Below are 27,167 nucleotides of genomic sequence, written 5' to 3'. Positions count from 1 at the left end.
GCCGCCTTGCGGCGCCGCTCTTCCGCCTTTCCAGGCTTCCCTCCCGGCTCGCCCCCTCGTCCGCTTGTCCGGCCCGGCGGGCGCATTCCCTGCGCGCCCCGCCCCGCGCCGGCGCAGTGTCCGGCGGCGCACGAGGGGCCGCGCCATGGCCGCTGCCGCCCGCTGGTGCTACCGGGGGGACCCCCAGGAGGCGCAGAGCGCCCCGCTCGGTAAGCGCCGCGCCCCGGGCCCCTTCCCCGGGCAGCCCCCTGCGGGGCGGCGCCGCTGGCCGTGCGGGGGTGAGCCGGCGGCAGGGCTCTGCCGCTCCCAGCCCCGGCGCGGGGCGTTTCGGCCTTACCCCGGCCCTGCGCCGCCAGCCCCGGCCTGGGGTTGTTCTCCGGCGCCGCGGGGTGCAGCCGCCCAGCGGGCCGCCCCGGCCTCTGCTGGCCCCGAGCTCTCCCCGGCGGCTGCAGAGCGCCCCGGCCCGAGCAGCCCGTTCCTCCTGTCCCGGGGAGGGGTCGCGGCCCTGCCGCGGGAGGGAGGGAGGGAGGGAGGGAAAAGCTGCCGCTGGCCCTGGAGGAGCTGCCCAGGAAGGACGATGCCGCGCTGGGTTTGTGCTACTGCAGAGTCTTTAAAATAATCAGCCCTGAATCAAGGGGAGCGAAGGAAACCTAAACCCAGGAGGCAGCTGCAGGGCGCTTGTCCGCCGGGTTTGGCCCCAGCCTTCTTTTGCATCACCTGCCCTGTGCTGCTGCAGCCAGGCCCGGCAGCGAGTGTGAGGGTCCCTTTGCAGGCTGCTGTCAGCGCAGGGTCCTGAGCTCCTCTGACTGGAACAGCATATGGATTGTTTCCAGTGCTGTGGTCAAATTCAGGGAGCTGTGGACGGCCAAAGGATTGTTCAAAATCCTGGGTACCAAGGCCAGGAGAGACCACGGTCTCTGTTAGTCTTTAAAGAGTTACATGACTACTTTTTTCAAAACAAAAAGCAGTCAAGTAGCACTTTGAAGACTAGCTAAATAGTTTATTAGGTGAGCTTTCGTGGCACTGAAGAAGTGGGTCTGTCCCACGAAAGCTCACCTAATAAACTATTTTGCTAGTCTTTAAAGTGCTACTTGACAGCTTTTTGTTTTGATAGTGTATAGACTAGTACGGCTTCCTCTGTGTGACTACTTTTTTGTTTATCTGATCTGACCTCCTGCTTAGCAGAGGCCAGAGCCTTGTTCCAGAATCATTCCTAGGGCAGAACTCTTTTATTTTGGGAGGCAGGGAGAGAAGGGACTCTTACGCCAATTTCAGAATTGTCAGTGATGGAGAAATTGTTCATGTTCCAGAGGCTGCTTCTGGCTGTGTTTGTACTGCTCTGAGTACAACAGGCCCTTCTCTCGGTGTGGGGGCAAATAGTAGAGTTTTTCCAGTCATGGCCAATGACGTCCTTCTTTCGAGTCAAGCCTCGGCCTACCATTGCCAAGGCGGTTCTGTGACATCTTGGGGGTAGGACATTAGTGACTCTCTGTTTGGTCTCAGGGGAGCTGACAGCCATGCTGGGCCCCAGGACAAAATGCGAAGGGAGGCTGTCTTATAAAAACATAAGAATGGCCATTATTGGGTCAGACCAAAGGTCCATCTAGCCCAGCATCCTGTCTGCCGACAGTGGCCAGTGCCAGGTTCCCCGGAGGGGGTGGACCGAAGACACTGATCAACCTTCTGGTCTCCTGCCATCTATCTTCAGCCTCTGACAAGCAGGTGATGGACACCGTTCCCAATCCCTGGCTAATAGCCTTTTATGGACCTAACCTCCATGAATTTATCTAGCTCTTCTTTGAACTCTTATAGTCCTAGCCTTCACAGCTTCCTCTGGCAAGGAGTTCCACAGGTTGACTGTGCGCTGCATGAAAAAGAACTTTCTTTTATTAGTTTTAAACCTGCTACCCATTAGTTTAATTTGGTGTCCCCTAGTTCTCATATTATGGGAACAAGTAAATAACTTCTCTTTATTCACCCTCTCCACACTGCTCATGATTTTATATACCTCTATCATATCCCCCCTCAGTCGTCTAAACTGAAAAGTCCATCTCTTTAACCTCTCCTCACATGGGACCCATTCCAAACCCCTAATCGTTTTAGTTGCCCTTTTCTGAACCTTTTCTAATGCCAAAATATCTTTTTTGAGGTGAGGAGACCACATCTGTATGCAGTATTCAAGATGTGGGTGTACAATAGTTTTATAAAGGGGCAGTAAAATATTCTTTGTCTTATTTTCTATCCCTTTTAAAATAATTCCTAACATCCTATTTGCTTTTTTGACTGACACTGCACACTGTGTGGATGTTTTCAGAGAACTATCCGTAACCCCAAGATCTCTTTCCTGATTAGTTGTAATTATTTAGCCCCCATCATATTGTATGTATACTTGGGGTTATTTTTTCCAGTGTGAATTACTTTACGCTTATCCACATTAAATTTCATTTGCTATTTTGTTGCCCAGTCTCTCAGTTTGGTGAGATCTTTTTGAAGTTCTTCACAGTCTGCTTTCATCTTGGATATTTTGAACAGTTTAGTGACGTGGTAAAGTTTACAGATGATACTGCTTACCCCTTTCTCTAGATGATTTATGAATAAGTTGAATAGGATTGGTCCTAGGACTGACCCTTGGGGAACTCCACTTGTTACCCTTCTCCATTCCAAAAATTTACCATTTATTTCAACCCTTTGTTTCCTGTCTTTTAACCAGTTCTCAATCCATGAAAGGCTCTTTCCTCTTATCCCATGACAACCTAATTTACGCAAGAGCCTTTGGTGAGGGACTTTGTCAAAAGCTTTCAGGAAATCTAAGTATGCTATATTTACTGGATCCCCCTTGTCTGCATGTTTAACCCCTTCAAAGAATTCTAATAGATTAGTAAAACATGATTTTACTAATCTATTAGTAAGTCCTGATTTGTAAGTCATTCTTCTGCTCTACTCTGCGCTGGTTAGGCCTCAGCTGGAGTATTGTGTCCAGTTCTGGACACCACAGTTCAAGAAAGTTGTGGAGAAATTAGAGAGGGTCCAGAAAAGAGTGACAAGAATGAGTAAAGGTCTAGAGAATGTGACCTATGAAGAAAGGCTGAAAGAACTGGGCTTGTTTAGTTTGGAAAAGAGAAGATTGAGGGGAGATACGATAGTGGTGTCATAAGGAGGAGGGGGCAAACTTGTTCTTTTTGGCCTCTGAGGATAGAACAAGAGGCAATGGACTTAAACTGCAGCAACGGAGGTTGAGGTTGGCCATTAGGAAAAAGTTCCAAACTGTCAGGATGGTCAAACAGTGGAATAAACTGCCAAGGAAGGTTGTGGAATGTCCATCACTGGAGATACTTAAGAACAGGTTAGATAGATGTCTGTCAGGGATGGTTTAAACAGTACTTGGTCCTGCCATTGGGGCAGGACTCGATGGCTCTCGAGGTCCCTTCCAGTCCTCGTATTTGATGATTCTATGATTTTCCTTTACAGAAGCCATGTTGACTTTTGCCCAACAACTTATGTGCTTCTACGTGTCTGACAATTTTATTCTTTACTACTGTTTCAACTAATTTGCCCAATACTGATGTTAGACTTACCTGTCTGTAATTGCCATGGTCACCGCTAGAGCCCTTTTTAAGTATTGGTGATATGTTAGCGTCTTCCAGTCCTTGGGTACAGAAGATGATTTAAAGGATAGTTTACAAATCACAGTTAATAATTCTGCAGTTTCACTTTTGAGTTCTTTCAGAACCCTGGGGTGAATGCCATGTGATCGCAGTGATTTGTTACTGGTAAGATTTTTGTGTGTTCCAAAACCACCTCTAATGACACTTCATTCCAGGACAGTTCCTCAGATTAGTCACCCACAAAGAATGTTGCAGGTTTGGGAATCTCCCTAACATCCTCAGCCATGAAGACTGAAGTAAAGAAATAATTTGGTCTCTCCACAATGGTTTTATCATCCTTGATTGCTCCTTTTGTATCTCGATTGTCTAGGGGCCCCACTGGTTATTTAAAAGGCTTCCTGCTTCTAACATACTTAAAAAAACATTTTACTATTACTTCTTGAGTTTTTGGCTAGCTGTTGCTCAAAATCCTTTTTAGCTTTTCTTCTTACATTTTTACCCATTTTGGCAGTGTTTGTTCCTTCTTATTTACATCACCAGGATTGGACTTCCACTTTTTAAAAGATGCCTTTTTATTTCTCATTGCTTCTTTTACATGGTTGTTAAGCCATGGTGGCTCTTTTTCTTAGGTCTCTTTCAATATTTTTTTTTAATTTGAGGTATACATATAAGTTTGGCCTCTATTATGGTGTCCTTGAAAAGTTTCCATGCAGCTTGCAGGGATTTTACTCTAGTTACTGCGTCTTTTTCATTTCTGTTTAACTAACCTCCTCATTGTTGTGTAATTTCCCTTTTTAAAATTGAATGCCAGACTGTTGGGCTGCTGAGGTGTTCTTCCCACCACAGGAATGTTAAATGTGGTTATATTATGATCACTATTCCCAAGCAGTCCTGTAATAGTTACCTCCTGGACCAGATCCTGTGCTGCACTCAGTATTAAATTGAGAATTGCCTCTCCTATGGTGGGTTCCTGTACTTGCTGGTCCAAGAAGCAGTCATTTAAGGCAAGGAGAAATTTTCTCTCTGCATGTCGTCCTGAGGCGACATGCACCCACTCACTGTGGGGATAACTGAAATCCCCTATTATTATTGAGTTATTTATTTTGATAGCCTCTCTAATCTCCCTTAACATTTCAACGTCACTATTGCTGTCCTGCTCAGGTGGTTGATAATATATCCCTACTGCTATATTCATATTAGAAACTGCAATTACTATCCATAGTGATTGTATGAAACATTTGGTTCATTTAAGATTTTTACTTCATTTGATTCTACATTGTCTTTCGCGCCCTGTGCCATTCCATGACCTGCGTGACCTATTGTGTCCATGGCACGCTCTTGAAAGGCTAGTGGCAGAGAACATGCCATGCTAGCCTTCTGCCACCCGCCTCCCACTGACCCCACATCCTTAGAGCTGCCCTGGGACCACCTTGCAGCACTCCTGCAATTGAAAGGGCCCCAAGCTCCACAGTAGCAACAGCTGGGAGCACCAGACCCTTTAGAACCACCAGGCCCCATGGCTGGTGCCGCTTGGCCTCCCTCCTCTCCCCTCCTGGCAGCAAGCCTGTCTGGCCTACATCCTTAACGCAGAGATAAGGTCCTGTTGATGGTTGGAAATTGACTGGAATAACCATTGCAGAGTAAATTGTTCTCCAGTAGATATTCCACAATAACTTCCTGTATGGAGCCTGTGCCATAAGAAAAGTCACTTTATTCCAGAATAATTAGTTGGCTTCCAAAGGAGAGTAATTATTCTGGAATCAGATCATTTGCATTCTGGAATGAACTCTCAGGAAATTCAGGCTACCAAAATTCTCATTAAGAATAGCCTCTTTCTTGGCATCGTTATAAGTGTTTTGGGTTTGAATATATGATTACCTTTATCTTCACTGTTTCAGCTGCTTTTGCTTTACAATTTTATTACAGTTCAGTTCTCAAATGGGAAACTGCAGACTTCTGAAAACATGGATTTTACTTTGTACAAAAACAAAGACGATACTAATCCCAGAAAGAAACTCCAAAGAATCTTGGTGAGTTGCTTGTCACAAGAGTTCTGCAGTGAAATATCAGATTCCTTGTTATTACCCGGTATTTGTCTTTGTAAACCAGGATAATTTTGCCCAGAAGTACTAAAATATGTATGTATATATGTAAAGGGACACTTCCATATATTTTTGTAACCTGCTACTATTACAAGTATAAAACGTAAAATTAAGAAGAAATGGAAAATATTGTTTCTATCTTCATATAAGTAATAAATATATAGAGAGTTATAGTGAAGGTTGTTATGTCCTTTGCTTCAGGATTTAAGGTTTTAGACATCTACATGAGCTCCACTGTAGCAGCAGCAGCTTGTCCCTCCTCTGCTATTTTGGGCTTCTTGTAGCTTTCTCTGAAGTATTTGACACTGCCCACATTTGCAGATATACATTGGACTAGATGAATTGGGGTTCTAATCCTGGCTGTGAATTGCTGTGATCCTGGGATGAAGGAAAATCTGTCAGGCTTTCGTTTTCTTTGTGCGTTTGATACCCTTTTATTTATGGTCATTTTGTGTGGTCCCCTTTTGTAAGGAGACAGGCCCCAATCCTGAAATTGGTTAAGCTTGGAGCCCCATTGTCTGCAGTGGGGCTGGCTGTCCTTTGCTGACGTGGAACTGATTGTAGGAACAGGTTTTAGTGGGGCTGTTTTGTTTTTTGTCAGTGCTTCTCCCCCCCAGTCAGCAGTGGAAAGGAAAACTTTAAGAAATGTGATTAAGTCTCATAAATTCAGAGGAGGCTCTAAGCAAGCATAGTCATTGAAACAGTTTTAACCAACTTTCAAAAGATTAGCTGGATTTCAAAGTGGGGTGCCCCTGGAAAGAGAGCTGACAGTGAACCCGCCATGTGAATTAAAAACAAAACATAGCTCCCACAATTAAAGCATTCCACTTCATGGTATTTTACGAGATTCTGTCTATGTTCTGACTCTTATTTCTGCTTGCATGGATGGTTTCACAGGGGCAGAAACCAGATTGGGGCCAGAGAAAGTGGTCCAGGTTAAAACTCCCAAATCCGGCATTCTCATCCGGCAAAACTTGTCATCTTGTAGGACCATGAATCTTGCAAGACTTGAGACTCCTGGTGCTGGGAGGAGGAGGGGCCAGCCAGACTAGCAGCAGGAGCCCCAGGGCAGGGCAGCCACAGCTGGTCTGGCAGCAAGGATGAGCGGGCAGCAGCCTGGGAGCCTGGGCTAGGACCAGTAGCAGGCAGCAGTGGCCCAGGCTGGTAATCTGGCAGCCCAGGCTCACAGTAACTCATCATGGGAGCTGCATAGGAAGCCATGGTCCCTGGAAGCTGCCGCCCTATGGGGAGGGGTGGCTGGGGCTGAGAGTTGGCGCCTGATGAACCTGTTGTGGGGAGAGGGAGAAGGGAAGCCGTGGCAAAAGTGGGGAGGAAAGTCCAAGAACAGGGGATGAGGCAAGAGTAGAACTGACCACCCCTGGTTTGGCAAAATCCCTTGTCTAGGGCCACTAAGGTTCCGAGGGTGCTGGACGAGGGAGGTTGAACATGTAGTAGCAATTTAAATGGGAAAAGCTGCTGCATGGAACAGTGGGGGTGGGGTAAGAGTTCTTGCTCATAGCTTTGAGTTAGCCAGCTGTCTGCCGCAGGAACAGTCTGCACGGAGACACCTGGAGCACCTCAATTCTCTAGCGTGTGTTCTGGTGTCTTTAGTGTACACAACCACAAGATGTCAGTGTAACCTTAAGAAGCCAAACTGAGTGGTGACAGGTGCGAAAGCCTAACTTTGTTTTGTCAGAGCATTTCATGGTCAGACACAGAATGCAGCTAACATCATGCTCACAAAACCATGGCTTTCTAGCGTATTCACGCCAAGTATACAAAGGGATGATGGGCACAAGAATGCAAGTATGAGTTGCCCTGACTCTTACATTAAGTGCAAAGTACCAAAATACCATTGCAGTGACACAGTTAAGGTTTGCAAATTAAACTCCCCCAGTCACGGATTCTGCAAGTGATATTGACTGTCCCATGTTGCAGGTACTGTATATATCTGGCTATATGGTTAGCTTTATTTGTATGAGGCATGCTGTTGTTTGCAGAGTAGGATGGTTAGGAAGACTGCAAAACCAGGTTGCATTTTCTGATTTCTTTCATATTGATGTTTCTGACTTAACATTTGACTCCTTGTAGTTTCCGTTATGATTGAATTCTCTGTTGAAAAAAGTTTTGCTTGTGTTGGTTTTAGTGGAGGGAGAAACAAGCTAAAGGCCAGAAAAGGAAAACCCTTACCTGAGTTGTGGCATTACACATTTATACTGAAAGGTACACGCAGGTTCAACCACAGACGAGGTAGAAATTTTGTATTGCAAATGTACACAAGTTTTTTACTTGAATAATCTTTAAATGTGGGCCCTTATTCTGCAAACTCTTCTGAGGTGGCTGCACCATGCTCAGCATTCAGGATTGAGGCCGTAAACCAGAGGCGCAATGTGGTTGTAAAGTTCAGCTATTCTTGAGTCTAGGGGCAAATAAACAAGTCCAGCTTTTCAAAAAGGGGTGCGTGCGTGTGCGCTTCAGTGTATTCAAATTAAAATAACTCAATTAATATTACTTATACTACCACTCCCAGGAGTGGAGCTGAGACAAACCACAGCAATTTTCACTCCAGGAGGAAAATTAATTTTCAGGAAGTTATGAGCAACCATTAGAATGGAAGGCTGTATATAACTTGAACTAAAGCATCTGAAATAACAACCTACATTTAATAGCAAAGATGGTTCATGTCATACACATGTTTAGCCCTAGCTAGTTACAGCATTTCTGTTCTAACCATCACTTTCAGAAGACAACAGGGAACAAGATGCTTGAGTTGTCTTTTTAAATTCCGAGGTTCAGGGCAGTGCTAAGCGTGCTCAGACATTAACCAAAAACTCAGTTAGAACCACGAAGGCAGTGACACTCACGTAAAGTGTTCTTACCTTCCTTTTGGGCCAATATGGCGATAGCGTTAGTCATCAGGCTGGGCTCTTTTGGTTGTCAGAAAAGGGTAAATAAGGAGAAAATATCAGATTGCCTCTGTATAAATCCATAGCATGTTCACATCTTGAATGCTGCCAGCAGAGGTGATCACTTCTCAAAAAGACTTTGTACAGATGGAAAAGGTTCAGAAAAGGGCAACAAAATGACTGGGGGTATGAAATGGCTCCTGTACCAGGAGAGATTAAAGAGACCTGGACTTCCCAGCTTGGAAGAGAGATGCATGTAGAAAGGAAAACATGACTGGTGTGGAAAAGGTAGATAGGGAAATGTTATTTACCCCTCATTAGAGCAGAAGAACTAAGGGTCACCAATGACATGAGTGGGCAGAACGTTTAAAACTGGCAAAGGAAGTATTTCTTATACAACACACCATCAGCCTGTGGAACTCCCTGTGAGAGCAAGTTTTGAAGGACACGTTTACGTCAGGGTTCAAAAATTCGTGGCGGACAGGTCTGTCATGGCTGTTAGCCAGGATGAGCAGGGGTGGTGTCCCCAGCTTCTGTTTGCCAAAAGTGGGGAAATGAGTGACAGCAGATGGATTGCTTGATACTTCCCTGTTCTGTTTATTCCCTCTGGAGCACCTGGCATTGACCCAGGATACTAGACTAGATGGATCTTTTTTCTGACCCTTCAGGGCTGTTCTTAGGTAAGAAATGCTGCCTTTAAGGCTTTCATTGGGAAATATATAGACATGTGTCTCATGGAGCTGGAAGGGACCTCAAGAGAGATCACTGAGTCCAGTCCCCTGCCCTCACAGCAGGGCCTATCACCATCCCAAACAGATTTTTTTTTTCTTTTCTTTTTTTTAAATTTTCAAAGGCTTTAAAACTCTTGAAGGACCGCCCCCCAAGGATTGAGCTCACAACCCTGGGTTTTCCAGGCCAGTACTCTAACTACCGAGTTATCCCTCCCCCCTTAGAATTGATGAGAACATTTCTCTAAAAGTAGACAAGATAAAATTGTCTTTTGTTCAAAAGTCCAGTATCTGATACCCAGGAAAAGTGGAGTCATAGCTTGGCTAGAAAGTTCCGTGCTTGTGAGAACATGTGTAATGAGTGCCCCACCACTAAAGTTATATTTCTTTGTATTTTAGACTTTGGAGACAGACAGGCTTTCTTATGTGGGAAAAAACTTTGGCTCAGGAGTCCTGAAATGTAACTCCCTGTGCAGGTATGATGTGTGCAAAGGGGTGAGGAACGCGGTCACACTCTCTTTGTTTCTTCTCTTAGCTTTTTCATAGGTGCTTATAAATGTGGGGGCAGATTTTCAGAAGAGCTGAGCCTCTGCTGAGATTTGGAAAGAAACAAGGGCGGAATGCTAAGAGTTTGGCACCCTGCAGTCCCCATTGTTCTCAGTGAAAAGTGCTGAGTGCTTCTGAAATCTGGCCAGGAGGTATCTATGTTCATCAGGTTAAGAAGATTTAGGTATTTTTTAACAAAACAAAACAAAAAAACTAAACTCACCAAGCAGACACTCTGATGTTACAGAATCCAGTTCAATACCCACTCTTCAGATCTGGCACAATCTGTACACGATATATGCAGAGGATTCCTTAATCTTGCATGATTGCTGTGCAGTTGCAGGACAGCAGGTTGGTAATCTCTCTGTTCTGTTATACCAGTGGCTTTCAACCTTCCCAGACTGCCGCATTGCTTTCAGGAGTCTGATTTGTCTTGTGTGTCCCAAGTTTCATCTCATTTAAAAACTGCACACAAAAACTCATACAAAATCAGACATAAAACTGCAAATGTGTTAGAGCACAAGATTACTGATTAATTGCTTACTCTCATTTTACCTTATTTATACAAATACATCAATGGGAATATAAATATTGTACTTGCACTGCAATGCCTAGTATATAGGGCACTACAAACAAGTCATTGTCTGTATGAAATTTTAGTTTGTACTGACTTCACTAGTGCTTTTTACGTATCCTGAAGCAAAATTAAGCAGATATCTAGATGAAGTCATGTACCCGCAGAAAAGCTCTGCATATGCTCAGGAATACACATACTACTAGTTGAAAACCATTGCCATAAAGGGAAACACATGTAAAGTGATGGTATTTTCATTGAGAGTGATGAGAAAAAGGTAACAGATCATGGAGTATTCAGGCAAATATTAGCAGTAATAATATTGTTTTATTAAATTTCGCTTGATCTGGGAACTGTAAGTACGGGACCATCTAGTTTTGGTAGAAATCTTTGGAATTTGTGGATCCAGGAAAAGTCAACAGATGATAATCCTTTCCTGTTGGAACTGCTCAGGGTGTCTCTTTGTCCCTGGCTGCACACTGGTATGCCCATGAATATTAAAGCAAGCTCTGTGCTCAGGATGTGAGGGATCCTGTGGAAATCTGTTGGTAATTAGATGTCCAGATCCCCAAGGCAGCAGTGAAAATCCTGTCTTTGGTGTGGAATGTGGAGATCTCACAGACCTGGAATCCTCTTGCTCTGACGACACTAATCTCAGGCACATGTCACTAAACCATTTGCTAGTGGTGCCTCACGATTCCCACTTAGCAGCTAGTTTTATCTGAGATTTAGAAACAAGTTTGCTTTAATACACAGCCTGCATTTTGAGGTCAGATTTGACTTGCTGTGTCTTTTAAATTTAATATAGACCCGTGGTGGGAGAAAAAGGAGAATTTCAGAAACGCAGCCAAGTTTGAGCCCTGGTCCCATCTGTACTGAAAACAGAGTTGAGCTGATGTACTTTTGCTGATACCCGATACCAATTAAAATTTTGACAGGGTATGTGGGAGGGAGGGAAACAGCTGAGCTCAGTTTTCATTTGGGGTCATGGGAGAGTGTGGCAGATGGAAGGTGCTTTTAACCTTCAGTCTCCTGATGTGCTTGGGTTCTAAGTGAATCTGTTAAAAACATGTCCCTTTTTGCCATTCTCCACTTTGCTACGAAGTCCAGGAGTAGCTGCAGCAGGAAATCCAGGACTAAAACTCTCCAAAAAGGTGAAGAAGATTGAGTCCCTGTTGGCCATATACTTTTATTCTTCTCTGTCTCAAATGACCCAAGGAGGGCTGTGATTTTAATTTTGACATCTTAATTTCCATTACTGTCACTGCAACAAGCGTGTAGGGGCGGTTTTATGCGTATGTCTGGAGAATTAAATGAAGACCGAAGTCGTGTAATGGATATCTATGCTACAAATATCAGTGATATGCCATTTCCTACAAATGTGGCACTCCATCTCAGAGTGCTCAGATCCTTGGCCGTGGTGAAGAGTGTTTTAATAATGCACTCTCTAGGTACTTTGTCGGTGTGCTAGACAAGGACTCTGGGAAAATGGAAGTCTACAACGCTGAATCATTCAACATGCAGCCGTTGTTGTCAGGTAGGTAAAAAGATTGCCACCAACATTACAGTACAGTGCATATGAACTCAGTGTGCATTTCACTCAGTGGACATAATATACCTAGATTTCCAGAAAGCCTTTGACACGGTCCCACACCAAAGGCTTTTATGTAAATTAGGTGGTCATGGGATAGGAGGAAAGATCCTTTCATGGATCGGGAATTGGTTAAAAGACAGAAAACAAAGGGTGGGAATAAATGGTAAATTTTCACAATGGAGGAGGGTAACTAGTGGTGTTCCCCAGGGGTCAGTCCTGGGACCGATCCTGTTCAACTTGTTCATCAATGATCTAGAAAATGAGGTAAGCAGTGAGGTAGCAAAGTTTGCAGATGACACCAAGTTGTTCAAGACAGTCAAAACCAAAAGGGATTGTGAAGAACTACAAAAAGATCTCAGCAAACTGAGTGATTGGGCAGCAAAATGGCAAATGAAATTTAATGTGGGTAAGTGTAAGGTAATGCATGTTGGAAAAAATAACCCAAATTACACGTACTACATGATGGGGTCAAATTTAGCTACGACAGATCAGGAAAGGGATCTTGGAGTTATAGTGGATAGTTCTCTGAAGACATCCACGCAGTGTGCAGCGGCAGTTAGTAAAGCAAATAGGATGTTAGGAATTATTAAAAAAGGGATCGATAATAAGACAAAAGATATCATACTTCCCCTATATAAAACTATGGTACGCCCACATCTTGAGTACTGCGTGCAGATGTGGTCTCCTCGCCACAAAAAAGATATATTGGCATTAGAAAAGGTTCAGAAAAGGGCGACTAAGATGATTAGGGGCTTGGAACGGGTCCCATATGGGGAGAGGCTAGAGAGACTGGGACTTTTCAGTTTGGAAAAGAGGCGATTGAGGGGCGATATGATAGAGGTATATAAAATCATGAATGGTGTGGAGAAAGTGAATATAGAAAAATTTTTTACCTTTTCCCATAATACAAGAACTAGGGGACACCAAATGAAATTGATGGGTAGTAGGTTCAAAACTAATAAAAGGAAATTTTTCTTCACACAGCACACAGTCAACCTGTGGAACTCCTTGCCCGAGGAGGCTGTGAAGGCCAGGACTCTATTAGGGTTTAAAAAAGAGCTTGATAAACTTTTGCAGGTTAGGTCCATAAATGGCTATTAGCCAGGGATAAAGTATGGTGCCCTAGCCTTCAGAACAAGGGCACGAGATGGATGGCAGGAGATAAATCACTTGATCATGTCTTCTGTTCTCCTCTGGGGCACCTGGCATTGGCCACCGTCGGCAGATGGGATGCTGGGCTGGATGGACCTTTGGTCTGACCCAGTATGGCCATTCTTATGTCTCCTGCCTCTAGCTGGGCTCCAGCCCAGAAACATCTTGTTCTTCCATCAGCCCAATGTCACCAGTGTGCTGTTGGGTCCCCGAGTGACATTATGGGAAGGAAAGACCACAAGCTGATTGCACAGTTCCCCCCAAATGCAGTTTTTCTGGTGTTTTAAGGAGATGGTCTCCCTTTTATGCTTGTAGCTAAGAGGTGAGACTTAAGAAGGAGGGCAAAGGTTAGATCAGGAAGAAAATGCTGAATTTAATCCAAACCCATGTTTTCAGGTAATGTTTCATTGTTTATCATCTTTGGTGTTGTCACTTTAAGAGAAGTTGGAACTAAACAGGCCTGGAGACTGAGTCACCATTTTCTAGAAAATAAAATCCTCCTCAGACAGCTCAGTCCTTCCATCAGGGCTGCTTTTGTTGCCAGGAGATCAGAGGAAAATGTTCAGTATCCTCATTGAATTATTTCCTTGAGGCACTAGGCTGGGATTGGCAACCAGAACAGCAAGAGCAGCCATTATTCAAGAGCTGCAACACTCGTGAATTTGAGACAGACCTTAATTACCAATGTCAAACCGTATGTTTTGTAACACCTATTTTAAGAACAGCGTGCACACAATGATTTGTAGTATGATGTACCTTTACGGCAGGATGTTCAACATTCTTCAGAAAAATCAGGAGGGTTTTTTTTCCACATGGCGATTATAGTGTCAGGAGCCACAAAGAAATCTTTCAAGAGCCACATGCAGACCCCGGCACTAGGGGATTCTGACACTGGTATTTACTGGGACACTCCTCCATGACTAGTCAAACCAGTGCATTAATGCACTGTGCAGTAACATCAATGCCCAGTTTTTCCCTGAAGTACTGTGGAGCACTTCAGAGTTATCCTCCTAAATTCTTGAGTACCAGACATTAGTTCCTAAGAACCAGTGTGCCAGGGCCTGGCACAGTGTGCGTGAAGACCTACATATTACAAACTGCAATAACACAGCCATACCTAAGTGTACTTGTATTCGTTCTTTTTGTAGATGAAATAATAGAGGATGACCCATCAGATTATCAGAATAAATCCTACAGAGAGAAAGTAAGTATTGTCAATTTCTGACCAGCACCTGGCTATCCACAGTGAATGGTATTAGTCTAGAAATGATTTGGCCACTCTTGCCATTCATGGATGTAATTTAACATTGTTAGCACGTGCAGAAGTGGAGCAACAGATGCACCACAGTACTTTTATCGTGATTGTAGCATTAGTGGTCGTTCTGTGAACTTTCCAAAAACGAAGCAGGTAAATGGTCACTAGAATGTTGGACTGCATAGAGTGGTTTCGGTTTCTCTAGAGCATGTTCACAAAGGGCAGGTTTGATGTTAATTGTTTGCTAGGGCTACTGGCCCCTAAGCACTGTAAAATAAAAGCAAACACCCCCCCCCCCCCCCCAAGAAATGTCCTGTTTAGGTAAGGCTTTTGGCCAAGTCTCATATGAGCAGACTAGGGAAGTGAGGAGCAGAGAAATACGACGGGTGTACAACTGGTTAAATTCAGTGAGACATTATTACTGGTTCTCTGTCAAACTGAGCAGCTGTATCCACTGGGTCCCAAGGGTGCAGTCTTAGATCCGGTACTGTTCAGTGCTATCACTAATGACTGGGAGAATGGAGTGGAGACTAGGCTGGTAGAATTTGCAGATGACCCCAAACTGGGGTCGCGTCATAGGGCAAACTCACCATGGTTCCTCCAGCTGGTCGATGAGGGAATTAGCTCATTTTCCTCAACCTCCTTCCAGCTGGTGTCGTCGTCTGCTGCTGCTCCTCACTCTGTCTCGTACTCCACTCGGGACCCATGTCGCTCCCAGGGTTCCTGGGTCCTCCTCAGAACACTGCCCTTTGGCAGTGCCCGCTCTGCTGGTCCCTCATCCCCCTCTGGGGGTGGGGGGCGGTCTCAGCGGTCCTTTTTCAGGGCACCCACCAATGTGGCCTCTATCTGGCCCCACCAAGCCACAGCCCTTATTGGCTAGAGTTGGTGTGGCTAAGTGTGCTGCAAACAGGGAGGGACTCAGGTGCACCCTCTACTCTGAGTCCCAGCCCAGGGACCCTCTGGCAGCACTCTGTCCTACCCTCCTCTTCTCTCCCTGTGCTCCTTGGGTCACTTCCCCTTTGACCCATTGCACCTTTCGGGCCTCTACGTTGGGGCCTGCAGTCTGGGAGGAGTCAGGCTGGAGCCTTCCCCAAGCTCCCCTGAGCCCCCCAGCACTGCCCTACCTACGGTGCTGGCTCTCTCTGGGAGCTGCTCCTTTACCTTCCCTGGTCAGGACCCAACTGACCCAGCTTTGCTGGAGCAGGTCCTTATATGCAGGGCTGCTCCAGCAAGCTGCACACTGATTGGCTCTCCCCGTGAGCCCTTTGTCCATTGGCTGGGGTGTTGCACAGGCTCCCTCCAGCCTGCATTAACCCCTTCCTTGCAGTAGTGGGGAGTGTCCCATTACAGGATGCGGGAACTTTAAAGGACAGGGTGAGATTCTGAAAGGACTTTGACAAATTGGAGAATTGGTCAGAATTCAGCAACATGAAAGTCAGTAGAGACAAGTGCAAAGTAGTTTTCTGAGGAGGACCACAGCGAAAGGTACCACTAGGAAATGGGGGCTAGACAGTGAGGTGGTGGCATTGCTGAAAGGGTCTGGGGGCTACAATGGGTCACAAAATGAATGAGTTGTCAATGTGTTGCAGCTGTGAGAAAGGCTTTAGCCTCGTGTGTTACCAGGAGTGTCGTATGTGACACACGGGGCGGGGGTAATTGTCTCATGGAAGACAGCAAGACTACTTGCACTGGCTGAAATTAAAGGTGTACGTAAATCTTCTCAGGTCAGGGCCCTAATCGTACAGGAGAGGGGAAAATACTTATTTTTTCCCCCAAATTAACAAACTCTGCTACTTTGTTGCTAGAACTTGGTAACTCTTTTGTGCACTCAAAAATTATAGCAAAAGCTTTCTCTGCCTTGGACTGGACTGGAATTGAAAGGCTGAGTTTTCTCTTCCTACGTACCAGTTAGCACCAGTAGATTAGCACCACTGTAACTGGTCAGGGAGCTTGGTCCTACACACTTGGAAATGCCTTTCCTTCTCTTTGAAAGGCAGAATCCAATAGCAGCCACTCCTGCTCCGGGGACATTACACGGCATCCTTCCCTGGCCTTCCAAAGAGCAGTAACTTGGGTCTGTGTCTTGTGCAGGTGGATTCATGTATTGAAGCTTTTGGCACCAACAAGCAGAAGCGAGCCTTGAACTCTCGGAGGATGAATGAAGTTGGCAGTGAGACTTTGAACGTAGCTGTGACAAAAGCAGCAGAAAACATCATCGAGACAAAAGGTGTCGCTGGTAAGTCACGAGCAATGGAGAAGAGCCACGCTGAGAGGCGGTGGATTGCTGTGAGTATTAAACGCAGCAGAGTGGTGACCTCTTTAGTAGTGGCCCTGGAGAAATTTGAGCAGCCACAGGTTACCATCCTGGGGGAGAGGCATGCAGCCTGCTCTGCTCCCCATGCGCTGAAATCAAGTTGTCTTATGATTCATCAATTTATAAGCAGCCTGATCAGAAATTCTTTTCCTGGCCCACGTCAGGTCTCTGGTAGCAGAGCAGAGAGACATGGAAGATTCCTCCCCAACCCCAGCCCATTCTGTGAGCTGGACACACAGACCGCCAGCCTGCAGAACCTGCCATGCTTTGTCCTGTAAAGAAGGGTATCCCATCGGGCTGGTACAAAAGACTTGTGGGCCCCAAAGCTCTAAAGCTGGCCAGCTCCATCCCACTGCCGGTCCTGTGGGTCTGGGCTTCAGGGAACACAACAGAAATCTGCAGAATCCTTGCTGAGTTTGATTTATTAGTCATTTCAAAAGCTTCCCTTGTCCCCCAGCACAGTGCACGGCATTGCACTTAGGGCTTTACAGCACTAACAGGAGTTCCCAGTTTTCAGCCACAAACCCTCTTGGAGTAGACCTGCTGAGCTCTCTTCCAGCCCTGGGATTCTGATTCTAGACTGAGACAGCGTGAGTTTGCCTCTGTCTTCCCGTGAGCATTGGCTCAGGCATTCTCTCGTCTCCTTGCTTTGAAAGCTTTAGTCAGTGACGCTGCTCAGCATGACTTGCAAGACGTCTCCCTCTTCCTACCTCCCTGCCACGAGGATGCTGACAAACCAGAGGACGTCTACAAGTTTGAGGACAGTATCCTTTGTGGGCAGGGCACTGCTTTACCCAGCTGAAAATACCGAGCTATGGAAAAGGCTCGGACTTGGGTGAGCCAAAGGGTTGTGAGTTGTCCCCAAGGCGTCCATTCAAAAAAAGGTGGGGCCTGAGGGTGTGAGATGGGCCTTAAGTTCTGCAGCACCATCAGTCACATGCCCTGCCTTCTGGGCAGCTCCGTCCCACGGTGATTTCACGCCTTCTCGGTGCAAGTGTGAAGTAGATGTTGACCCTGAGTGTTACAGGGGTGGCACGGGGAGCACAGGCTAGAGTTTGGGCTGCTGATCCCCATGCCAGGAGAGCTGCTTCGTCGTGAAAGGGGCACCTTCAGGGAGATGGGTCGGGGCTGGCTCCCAGCCCTGTGATTGTTGCACTGCCTGCAGTACATCTCCCTGGGCCGCGTTACTCAGGTGTGCCGCCCTGAAATGCTGGCGGTGGCTGTTGCTCTGAGTAGTTGCACCCAGGAAGAAGCGATGGCTCTGTGCAGTGTGAGGCCACAGGCCTTGCCTGTTGTGCAGGGCGTTTAATGGTCGTTCAAGGCCTCTCGATCCCCAGCTGAAAGAGCAAAGTGTTCCCTATTATTTCCTAAAATCCCTGCAGTCCTCGCCCCAGCTGAATACGAAGCACTGCAGACACCAGCTGCTGCCTTCGTTAACATGACTCCTGAGCAGATCCTGAAGAAGACAGAAGAGAAGAGGTAAGGGTGCTCCAGGCTTAGCAATGGGGCAAATAGAAGGGTCAGTTACTTGTAACAGAGTGAGTTGAAACAATTAGTAGCTTCCAGCAAGAAGCCGTATTACCTAAAAAGAACGAGAAGTCCTGGGGCGCCATAGGGACTAATAGATTTTTGGCCCATAAGCATCGGTGGGCAGAGACCTGCTTTGGCAGATGCATGTGGCTGTCTTCATGAGACAGCTTATGGGGCAATAAAATCTTAGTCCATAAGGTACCCCAGGACTTGTTGTTGCTTTTGCAGAACAGACTAACGTGGCTCCCTCTGATACTTGTCTCCCTACTACCTAATTAACACATAGGAGGCTGCATAACCCTCCTGGCTCTTCCAGACAGATTGCATTAGAATTATTCTAGTGGTTTCATCGATGGGCCAGTAGCCCCAGGAACTGGCAGATACATCAGCTCAGTGCTGCTTCAAAACCATGTTAGCCAGCTGGACCTGATCACCAGAAGGGAGAATTAGATCCATTCACGAGGACAGTTCCATCAGCATCTATTGTCTGTGATAGTCAGGGATGTAGCCCCCCCGTCCTGGGGCTCCCCGAAGCAGGACTGGAGAGCAGAGGGAGAATCACTCAGTAACCTGCCCTGCTCTATTCACACCTTCTGAAGCACGCGGCACTGGCCTGTCGGGCCACAGGGCTAGATGGGCCGGTGGTCTGGCCCTGGGCGGCTGCTCTGACCTTCTTGTGAGAGTTTTCTACTGGGGCTGGTGTATCTTTGTTCCAGAGAGGCTCATTTCTTTCTTAACATGACTTGGTCTGTGACGTAATAATGGCCTCTCAGTACTGACTCCAAAGTAGTGGCTCCCACGCGGGATAAGACAAGCCCCTTCTCTGCTGTGTTCTCTGTATCACAAGGCTGTGCCCCATGGCAGAAGCAAGATCCCGGAGGCAGTTTGGGTTTTGCATCCCTGTATGGAGCTGACAGCAGTGAGAGCTTGGGGGCGGGCCTCAGGTGAGCTGGGAGCCAAAGGCAGAGTCTCTGCCTGCTGGTGTGGCTGCCTTTGTAGGGGAAGGGGGAAAGGGGAAGTGTAAGGTGCTGGCTAGCAAAAAGGGAGAGAGGAGGCCGGAAAAGGCTGGGGCCCCAAAGAGGGAGCTGGGCGGGAGGTCCCAGGGGCATTAGCCGGGACAGTACAATGAACAGGAAGCAAAGGGCAATTCTGAGCAGGGCACTATGCTCTGGTGAGGTTTGAGGATGGAGTCGTCAGGCGCTCAGGTTGGACAGATGCTGCCTGTCTTATTAGTACACTGTCAGATGAGCCGCACGCTTTCTCCGAGCAAGCCTGGCCCTACGTGGACATCCTTTTCCTGGCTCCGTTCTGCCACTCCGACAACACTGCTCCTGCCACTTGTCACTGAGCATGACTGCATTGAAGAGTGCTGGGTGGTGGATGCTCTGACAAAGGAATACGCCTCTGCTGGTGTAACTTGGCTTTACCCTGTCAGTTAGTAGAGCTCTTTCATTTTAAGCTGGCTGCAGACCTGCCCTTATGCATGTCTCTCTTTCAGCCATTGCTCCTTCGTTCTAGAAGAGCTGAGGTCCATGCCCCGGGATGAGGCTAGCGCAGACCGCAAGGCGCGGTGTCTCTGGTTTCTGGATGTCCTCATCAAGTTCAGCTTCCAGAAAGTGATTAAGAAGAAATGTAAGTGAACGGCAGGTGCCGCTTGCTACCCTCCTCCTTCTGCCAGGGAGAGGGGTTTGGGTTGTAGCTCCGGGAGCCTTACATGCGGGGGGAAGTCCCACTGGGATGACAGATGAGCTGACAGACTGGCAGCACTGTGGTCCCAGTGCTGGCTTTCAGGCGAACTCTGAGATTCTGAAAGCGCACAGCCAGTGGCAGGTGGAGCCCAAGGCCCCTTGGACTGCTTTGAAAATCTCATCCTGGACTCGCACACGAAAGATGGAGCCTCTTTTCCCTACACAGCCTGAGGCTGGAATCCGCAAGCAAGCAGTGAAATGTGTCGCGCAGCTGACCCCCAATGGTGAACTTGCGGCTGAACAAACGAACACATTCATGTCACACGGGATCTCCCGCTGAGAAGCAGAAGTGGCATTTCCTTAGCATTGGAAGTACATTTGCTTGACCTTGCAAAGACCCGATAATCTGCCATTGTAAACGCTCCACTTTCATTCATCGATGGTTTTGCTATTCTGCCAGGGCGCTGTAGAGAGCAGAGTGAGTCCTGCCTCCCTTGGGCAGTGACTGAGCAACGTGGTGCATTTTCACCTCTCCATGGGTCCCGCATTAGCCCTAAGGACACATCCCCAGGAGAGAGGTGGCGGATTCTGTTATGAGCCAGCCACGCTGCCTTTCCTGGGAGTGCAGCCCCAGAACAGCGTAGGTGAAACTTCCGCCCATCCATTCTCTCCCGCCCCGTTCTTATGTCTGCCGCAGAAGTTTGTTCTTTGGGAGGAAAATTCCAAATCCAGCAGGTGTGGGGGAAGGGTTGCCTGTTTCTATTGCGCAAGCCCCAACGCTTCCCGCCCCTGCACCACCCTCTCCTCCTCCGTTGCACCGTGTCCCTCGAGGGATGCTGCCTCAGTGATTACCGGGTGGGGGGACCAGGTGTGGTGTGGGACACACACACACTTGGCAGTGGCAGTGTGAGAAAATCCACACTCCTCGTGTGATGTAGTTGAGCCGACCTAACTCCTAATGGAGACAGCGGGCGGCTGATAGAAGAATCCGTAGCTCTTGCCTCTTGAAGAGGTGGATTAACATCAGTGGCAGAACCCTCTTGGTCAGCTCAGGCAATGTGTGCCCCAAAGCAGCACAGCTGCCAGAGCTTTTCAGTGTAGACAACCTCGAGGAAACTTTTTCTAGAAAAAGGAAATTAGTTTGCTTTGTAAACTGTTTGTTTTAATTACTGACTGTGGTACTGGAAAACCAGATAAGGAAGGAATAATCATATTCATACTTATTCTTAATAGTGAATTACATTACATTAAAAAGAGCCTAGGCTTCCCTAGTATGGCCTCGGACTCCCCTGGGTGAGGCACTGTACAAAGGAAGACTGAAAAGACAGTCTGCAGATGGTACAGGAGCTTGTCCTGCATTCTAGCAGTAAAATTTTCCAAAGCTTTTAAGTTCTGTTTTCAAAAGTGACAGGCCATTAGAAGCGCAAGTCCCTTGTAGCACTTAAGCCTCTTGAAAGTGGGGTTTAGGCTTGTAAATCATTTAGACACTGTTTGAAAACCTTAGCCTAGAAGATCTAACTAGTTTGTCAGGATACTGGTTTGCAGATTGTTAAGTGTCACTTTAAAGTTGTCACAGCAGCAGTGTAAAACCTGCCCAGTGTGTTGGAATAGTTTGTAAGGGTTCATTTTAATGAAGGTCCATTATGGGTGTTTATCGTTTCATTTCTCTTCTAGATGCAATGGGCCCCGACTGTCCACCCATCATTAACAACAAACTCTTGAAAAACTTCACCGCCCAGACCTACAACAACGGCAGGTAGCAAAGGGCTTGTTTTGTTTGGAAGTGGGGCTTGTGAGTGGGGGACGAGGAGAGGCCAGACCAGGACGGTGCCTGTGTTCTCAGGAGCCCTCTCGGCAGCCGTGAAAAGAAATCTGAATTTAATGTTAAGCTTGGCAGGAGCAAGGCCAGGGCACGGTGCTCACAAGCATGTGAGTGACCGAGGGACCTGGCCCTCGTTTGGAAGTGGGACAAGTAAGGGGTGTGGGAACTCACAGGGCGCTTGGGCTGCTCGGTCGCCGCGGCACTACTGAAAGCGTGACCCCGTCTGCGCACGCCCGCCAGCCTCACAGTGTGATGTGAAACGGAGGCTGTCAGTCAGTGCCACTCTGCACCAGGCACTTTCCCGTCGGTTAAATCTCACTGATGGAGGGTTTCAGGGGGAAGCTGAACGGAAAATCCCATTTGGAACCAAGTCCAAACTGTCCCTGGCATGGCGGAGTTGGGCACAGGTGTGGCTTTTCTTTTAAACTGGCAGCTCTGCCGGCACGTGCCTAGCGTGGAAACAGATACACGGGCATCAGAGAGCTTTTGCCAGTGTAGCGCCTCCCTCAGGGAAACAAGCTTGGCTCGGATGGCGGGAGCTCCATTACGCAGACATGAGCTGGGCCTACAGCGGGAGGGTTTGTGTAACCATGCTGGGATGAGGGATGTAAATAACACTTTAAAAGTTAATCATTTAAAGGGCCAGAGGCTGGCCCAGCCATGCGGTCCAGCCTGCTGGGTTAGCTGGGACTGCTCTGGCCAGGCAGCACACCGGCTGGTGCAGGGGTAATGGCTAAGGTGGGTTAACTAGTGAGGTGACTACTTACCAGTTAACCGTTTACATCCCTCGCTGGGATGGCTATGCTAGTGCAGACTAGGCCTAGATGTGCATCCCGAGGATGCCGGACCAGGGAGGTCCAACCTGGATAACCAGGTCTTGTCATCAGCTGTAGGCAGCCACAGTCCCCAGGAGTTACACTTGGGATCAGTGAAAGCGCCGCTGTTTTGTCTCTCCCTCCCCTCTTCTTCATTAGGCTCCAGAACTTGATCTCAGCTTCGATGAAGGCTAAAATCACCGCCTACGCCATAGCCTTAGCCTTGCACATTAACAGCTTCCAGACGGACCTGACCGTGCTGCAGAGGGACATGAAACTCCGCGAGAACAAGTGAGCGGCACTCCTGTTCGTCACAGCAGGAGCACGAAGTCCTTGGGGTGGGAGGAAGGCAGAGCTGAGGCCTTGGCTTCACTTCCTCCACTGAACAGCCGAGCATGTGCTCCAGGCGCTCCTCCGTTCTTGCCCATGGGCCGCACCCAGGCAGTGCTCAGTGCGGGGCTGGCGGTGCAGTGGGGTAATTTTCGAAGTCACAAGTACCACTGAGCGCTTCGCCGGCGCTTGTCGTGAGCCGATCTCCAGGCGCTCCTCCGTTCTTGCCCATGGGCCGCACCCAGGCAGTGCTCAGTGCGGGGCTGGCGGTGCAGTGGGGTAATTTTCGAAGTCACAAGTACCACTGAGCGCTTCGCCGGCGCTTGTCGTGAGCCGATCTCCAGGCGCTTCGCAGCGGAGGTCGACAGTTGGGGAAGGTGCTCAGTGCGGGGCTGGCGGTGCAGCGGGGTAATTTTCAAAGTGACAGGTACCACTGAGCGCTTCGCCGACGCTTGTCGTGAGCCAATCTCCAGGCGCTTCGCAGCGGAGGTCGACAGTTGGGGAAGGTGCTCAGTGCAGGGCTGGCGGTGCAGCGGGGTAATTTTCGAAGTGACAGGTACCACTGAGCGCTTCGCCGGCGCTTGTCGTGAGCCGATGTCCAGGCGCTCCTCCGTTCTTGCCCATGGGCCGCACCCAGGCAGCGCTCAGTGCGGGGCTGGCGATGCAGTGGGGTAATTTTCGAAGTCACAAGTACTACTGAGCGCTTCGCCGGCGCTTGTCGTGAGCCGATCTCCAGGCGCTTCGAGCGGAGGTCGACAGTTGGGGAAGGTGCTCAGTGCAGGGCTGGCGGTGCAGCGGGGTAATTTTCGAAGTCACAAGTACTACTGAGCGCTTCGCCGGCACTTGTCGTGAGCCGATCTCCAGGCGCTTCGCAGCGGAGGTCGACAGTTGGGGAAGGTGCTCAGTGCAGGGCTGGCGGTGCAGTGGGGTAATTTTCGAAGTCACAAGTACTACTGAGCGCTTCGCCGACGCTTGTCGTGAGCCGATCTCCAGGCGCTTCGCAGCGGAGGTCGACAGTTGGGGAAGGTGCTCAGTGCAGGGCTGGCGGTGCAGCGGGGTAATTTTCGAAGTGACAGGTACCACTGAGCGCTTCGCCGGCGCTTGTCGTGAGCCGATCTCCAGGCGCTTCGCAGAGGAGGTCGACGGTTGGGGAAAGTGAGAGACAGAGAGAAGGGGACTTGCCCAAAGTCGCCCAGCAGGCCAGTCACAGAGCCAGAAGTAGATCTGAGCCCCACACCAGGGGTCTCTCCACTGCGCAGCACTGCCCCCGTGCTTCCTAATCTGTTCCGTGTCACTGCACGAGGGAAGCAGAGGGCTGGGTCCCTGCTGGGTTCAGGATCTTTGCTCAGCTGCCAGGAGGCAGAAGTCTCTGTCAGACAGGTTGGAACTCAGGGTTTTAAACCAAGCCCGTTGAGAGCACATGTTCCCTTGGCATGGCCAGTAACTTGGGCCCCCCAGAATGCCGTGCCTGGGCCTGGCGCAGAAACACGTTTTCCTGAAACGCGGAGAAGGTCATTGCACCAGGTGGCTGCGAGGAGGGTTTGGCTGACTGGAGCTGGCAAGAACAACTGCAGTGAGTAAGGGGGTGCAGGATCAGATCCTTGTTGAGGCAAACCTGCTCTGTTATCTTCAGCAGGAAGTTATTTTGGTGCTTAATTTTTCACAGGACAAGAAACACATTTGCTGTATATACTGAGTGTTGTGTGACCTCATCACCAGGTCTTGATCCACTAAACCCACAGGGGTATTTCCACGCATTTCAAAGGAATGTTTCCGCTAGTTTTTTTCACATCCACATGTGGAATAAATTTTATGTGCACCACCAGTAGAGAAACACGCTGCCGGCTTTGTGTGCGCTGCTCATCAGCTGGGCAGCACTCGAATCTCCTGGGCAGCTGCCCAAGGGCTCAGTGAAGATTGGTGTGATTCAGGTGGTTGGAGAATAGAGTTTCAATCAAGTTTTGATTTAATCTAGTGGTCTCCTTTGGGGCATCCTTGATCTCCAGGCTGGGGAGACTGGCAGTCAGCAAGGAGAGCAGCTGCACAAAACTGTCTGGAAATCAAATGGACTGGCCCCCACTCAGCACTCTGAGTTCCACCACACTTAGCTTGCTGCACCCAGAAAGAGAAATAGCAATTCCAAGGATACGCAGTGTAGCTCGACCTGGTTTGCAGGGATAATCCTCCTTGACATGCTCTCTAAAGCTGGTATTGTAGGGGACGAGAGAGCCATCTCAAGAGCTGTGTCCTGCCGAAGTAACAACTCCAACAAGAAATCCAGTTATTCCCCATAACAAATCCCATAGAAAATACCGAAATGACTTGTGACTAGCGGGCTGAAGCTCCACCAGGAAATGAAAGTGGCCAGCTCTGTTAGCTGTCCTGTCTGCCTTTTCCCGGGGTGCCTGCACTGTACCTGTGGTGGCTGGGAATGCGCTTGCTGATTTCTGCCATTTTGCTGTTTGGAATGGATGGGGGTTAACGCTTTTAAGGGCATTGTTTGAAGCCAGTTAGAGCCCATTTTTTAAAGGTGACGTAAGTGACTGACATTTGGAAAGTTCACGCTGCCTTTTCTGAGCACCACTCGGCCCGATAGATTCTTGACTTGTGCACCGTTTTGGGGAATCTTAAACCAGTGAGCCCAGCGAGGTCTGAAAAACAGAAGTCCAAGTGAGTCTCAAACTGCAGAAAAGCCACTGCTTGAATCCCCTGGCACAGGGAGGGCTCTGTTCTTGGAGATGCAGTGGCAGAGCTTGCCTGGGGGACCCATCGATCAGGTCATACTCTGGGAAAGCAAAATCCCCACTCAAGTGAGAGTCTAGGATGACTTCAGAGGCCGGCGGGGAGTGTCATTGTTAAGCACGTTCAGGGGAGCAGTGAGATTGCTGCCCCATGCTCGTCGGGGTGACTGAACTCTCTGAGGGTTAGCATCCCTGGTGTACAAGTTCTTCATCTTCTCCTTGCACACGGTCCTCGTGTGCTCCAGTTACTGTCCCCGAGTCCATCAGGGGCTGTGCCCAAGAGTGCCAAGAGCTGGCAGCTGAGCAGCATGGGGCATTCTCACTGTCTTCCCCCAGGCGTTGAGCTCTCCTGCCTGGCAGCACGCAATGCTATCGCTAGACAGACACCTCAGCCATGGTGCCGTTAGAAAACCTCCATCACTGGTGCTGTGCCCCTCCCCTGCCTGGCCTGGGACGGACTAACATTCACGCATGCGGGATGCTGAGCCGCTGCAGAAGGCAAAAGTCTATTCCCATTGTCCAGAGCCGGGCAGACCAAGCCCAGTGGCTGTCCAGCCTCCCCACAAAGCCCTGTTGCTGTTTCCAAACTGGGCGTCTCCGAAGTGGGCCTGCCATTGCACAGCGAGATGCCCATGGCCAGTCGCTGCTCCGGCGGATGGCCATGGACACTCACTTCCACCTTGATTCAGAGGTGAAAGCCCAATCCCTCCCATCGGGGGGTGGCCTTGTTCTGCGGCGGGTCTTTGGTTTGACACTGCTGTGTTGCCTGACCCAGATGGTTCTCTTGTTGGCAGAGTGCTCGAGGTTGCGAAAGCCATGAAGCTGAAGATCTCCAAAAGGAAGGGGACTGCTGGACTGCTGGATGAAGATGACCACAAGTTGGCCACCTTGTCGCTGCCCTTACCTGTGTACAAACCCACCCAGGGGAAGCGGAGGAAGATGAAATAAGGACGTACCAGGCACATCTCACTGAGGAGAACGCTGGCATCGGGGCAGGGCAGGAGCTTCTTGGGCCCTCTCCTGAGGCTGGTTCCTAAATGGGCTGTTCTGGGCGGGTAGTGACATTAACCCCTTGGAACTGGACAAGGCTGATTGTAACAGCAATGTTCATGTCTGTAATCAGCCCTGGCTGAAAATGAACCAGGCCCCCAGCCCTCTTCTTTCTGCATTGCTACACCCACGCTGTGGGGGGTGGGTAGCAGGGGGAGAGGACAGGCCCTGCCGATCTCACACACTTCCTTTAGTCCTGGAACAACGATAGCCTGTCAAGTCTGCCAAGAAGGGCAACAGGAGAATGAGCTCTCTGTGGCAGTGCCAGTGGTTCTCAAACTACAGCTCAGGACCAATGCACCTGCTCACTTTTTCCATCCCTGTTCGGAATAAATACAACCTGTAACTTCTAGTTTGCCTCATGTTTGCAAAATAAAGCAGTTCTTTTAAAAAACCTTTAAAATATAGCATTTTA

The 27,167-nt window shown here is 48.5% G+C and overlaps 1 protein-coding gene across 5 annotated transcripts; it reads left to right on the top strand.

Moving 5' to 3' along the window:
* Positions 1-4: 4 nt before the first annotated feature.
* POLR1E (RNA polymerase I subunit E) lies at positions 5-27,167 on the top strand. Of its 5 annotated transcripts, none has more exons than XM_074994523.1 (12): positions 5-209; positions 5,532-5,635; positions 9,741-9,817; positions 11,913-11,998; positions 14,356-14,411; positions 16,554-16,698; positions 17,433-17,540; positions 18,159-18,255; positions 19,805-19,938; positions 21,669-21,750; positions 22,791-22,922; positions 26,497-27,167. In XM_074994523.1, the coding sequence occupies exons 1-12, from the start codon at positions 146-148 to the stop codon at positions 26,648-26,650; spliced, it is 1,239 nt and encodes a 412-aa protein (XP_074850624.1). In that variant the 5' UTR covers positions 5-145; the 3' UTR covers positions 26,651-27,167. The 5 variants fall into 5 exon arrangements, with proteins under 5 accessions (XP_074850624.1, XP_074850628.1, XP_074850627.1 ...); XM_074994525.1 differs by lacking the exon at positions 5-209 and adding an exon at positions 1,703-1,722 and having other exon boundaries at positions 26,497-27,166; XM_074994524.1 differs by lacking the exon at positions 5-209 and adding an exon at positions 3,748-3,770 and having other exon boundaries at positions 26,497-27,166.

This window comes from Carettochelys insculpta, chromosome 5 (genome assembly GCF_033958435.1).
Source record: "Carettochelys insculpta isolate YL-2023 chromosome 5, ASM3395843v1, whole genome shotgun sequence".
Classification (NCBI taxonomy): domain Eukaryota; kingdom Metazoa; phylum Chordata; order Testudines; family Carettochelyidae; genus Carettochelys; species Carettochelys insculpta.
This window is presented reverse-complemented; position numbering and strand designations above follow the sequence as displayed.

Excerpts from the sequence above, each read along its gene's own strand:
- POLR1E (XM_074994523.1), top strand. The coding sequence starts at position 146 with ATGGCCGCTGCCGCCCGCTGGTGCTACCGGGGGGACCCCCAGGAGGCG. Across the intron at positions 5,636-9,740 it reads AGAAACTCCAAAGAATCTTG|ACTTTGGAGACAGACAGGCT; the intron begins GTGAGTTGCTTG and ends TTTGTATTTTAG. Across the intron at positions 19,939-21,668 it reads GAAAGTGATTAAGAAGAAAT|ATGCAATGGGCCCCGACTGT; the intron begins GTAAGTGAACGG and ends TTTCTCTTCTAG.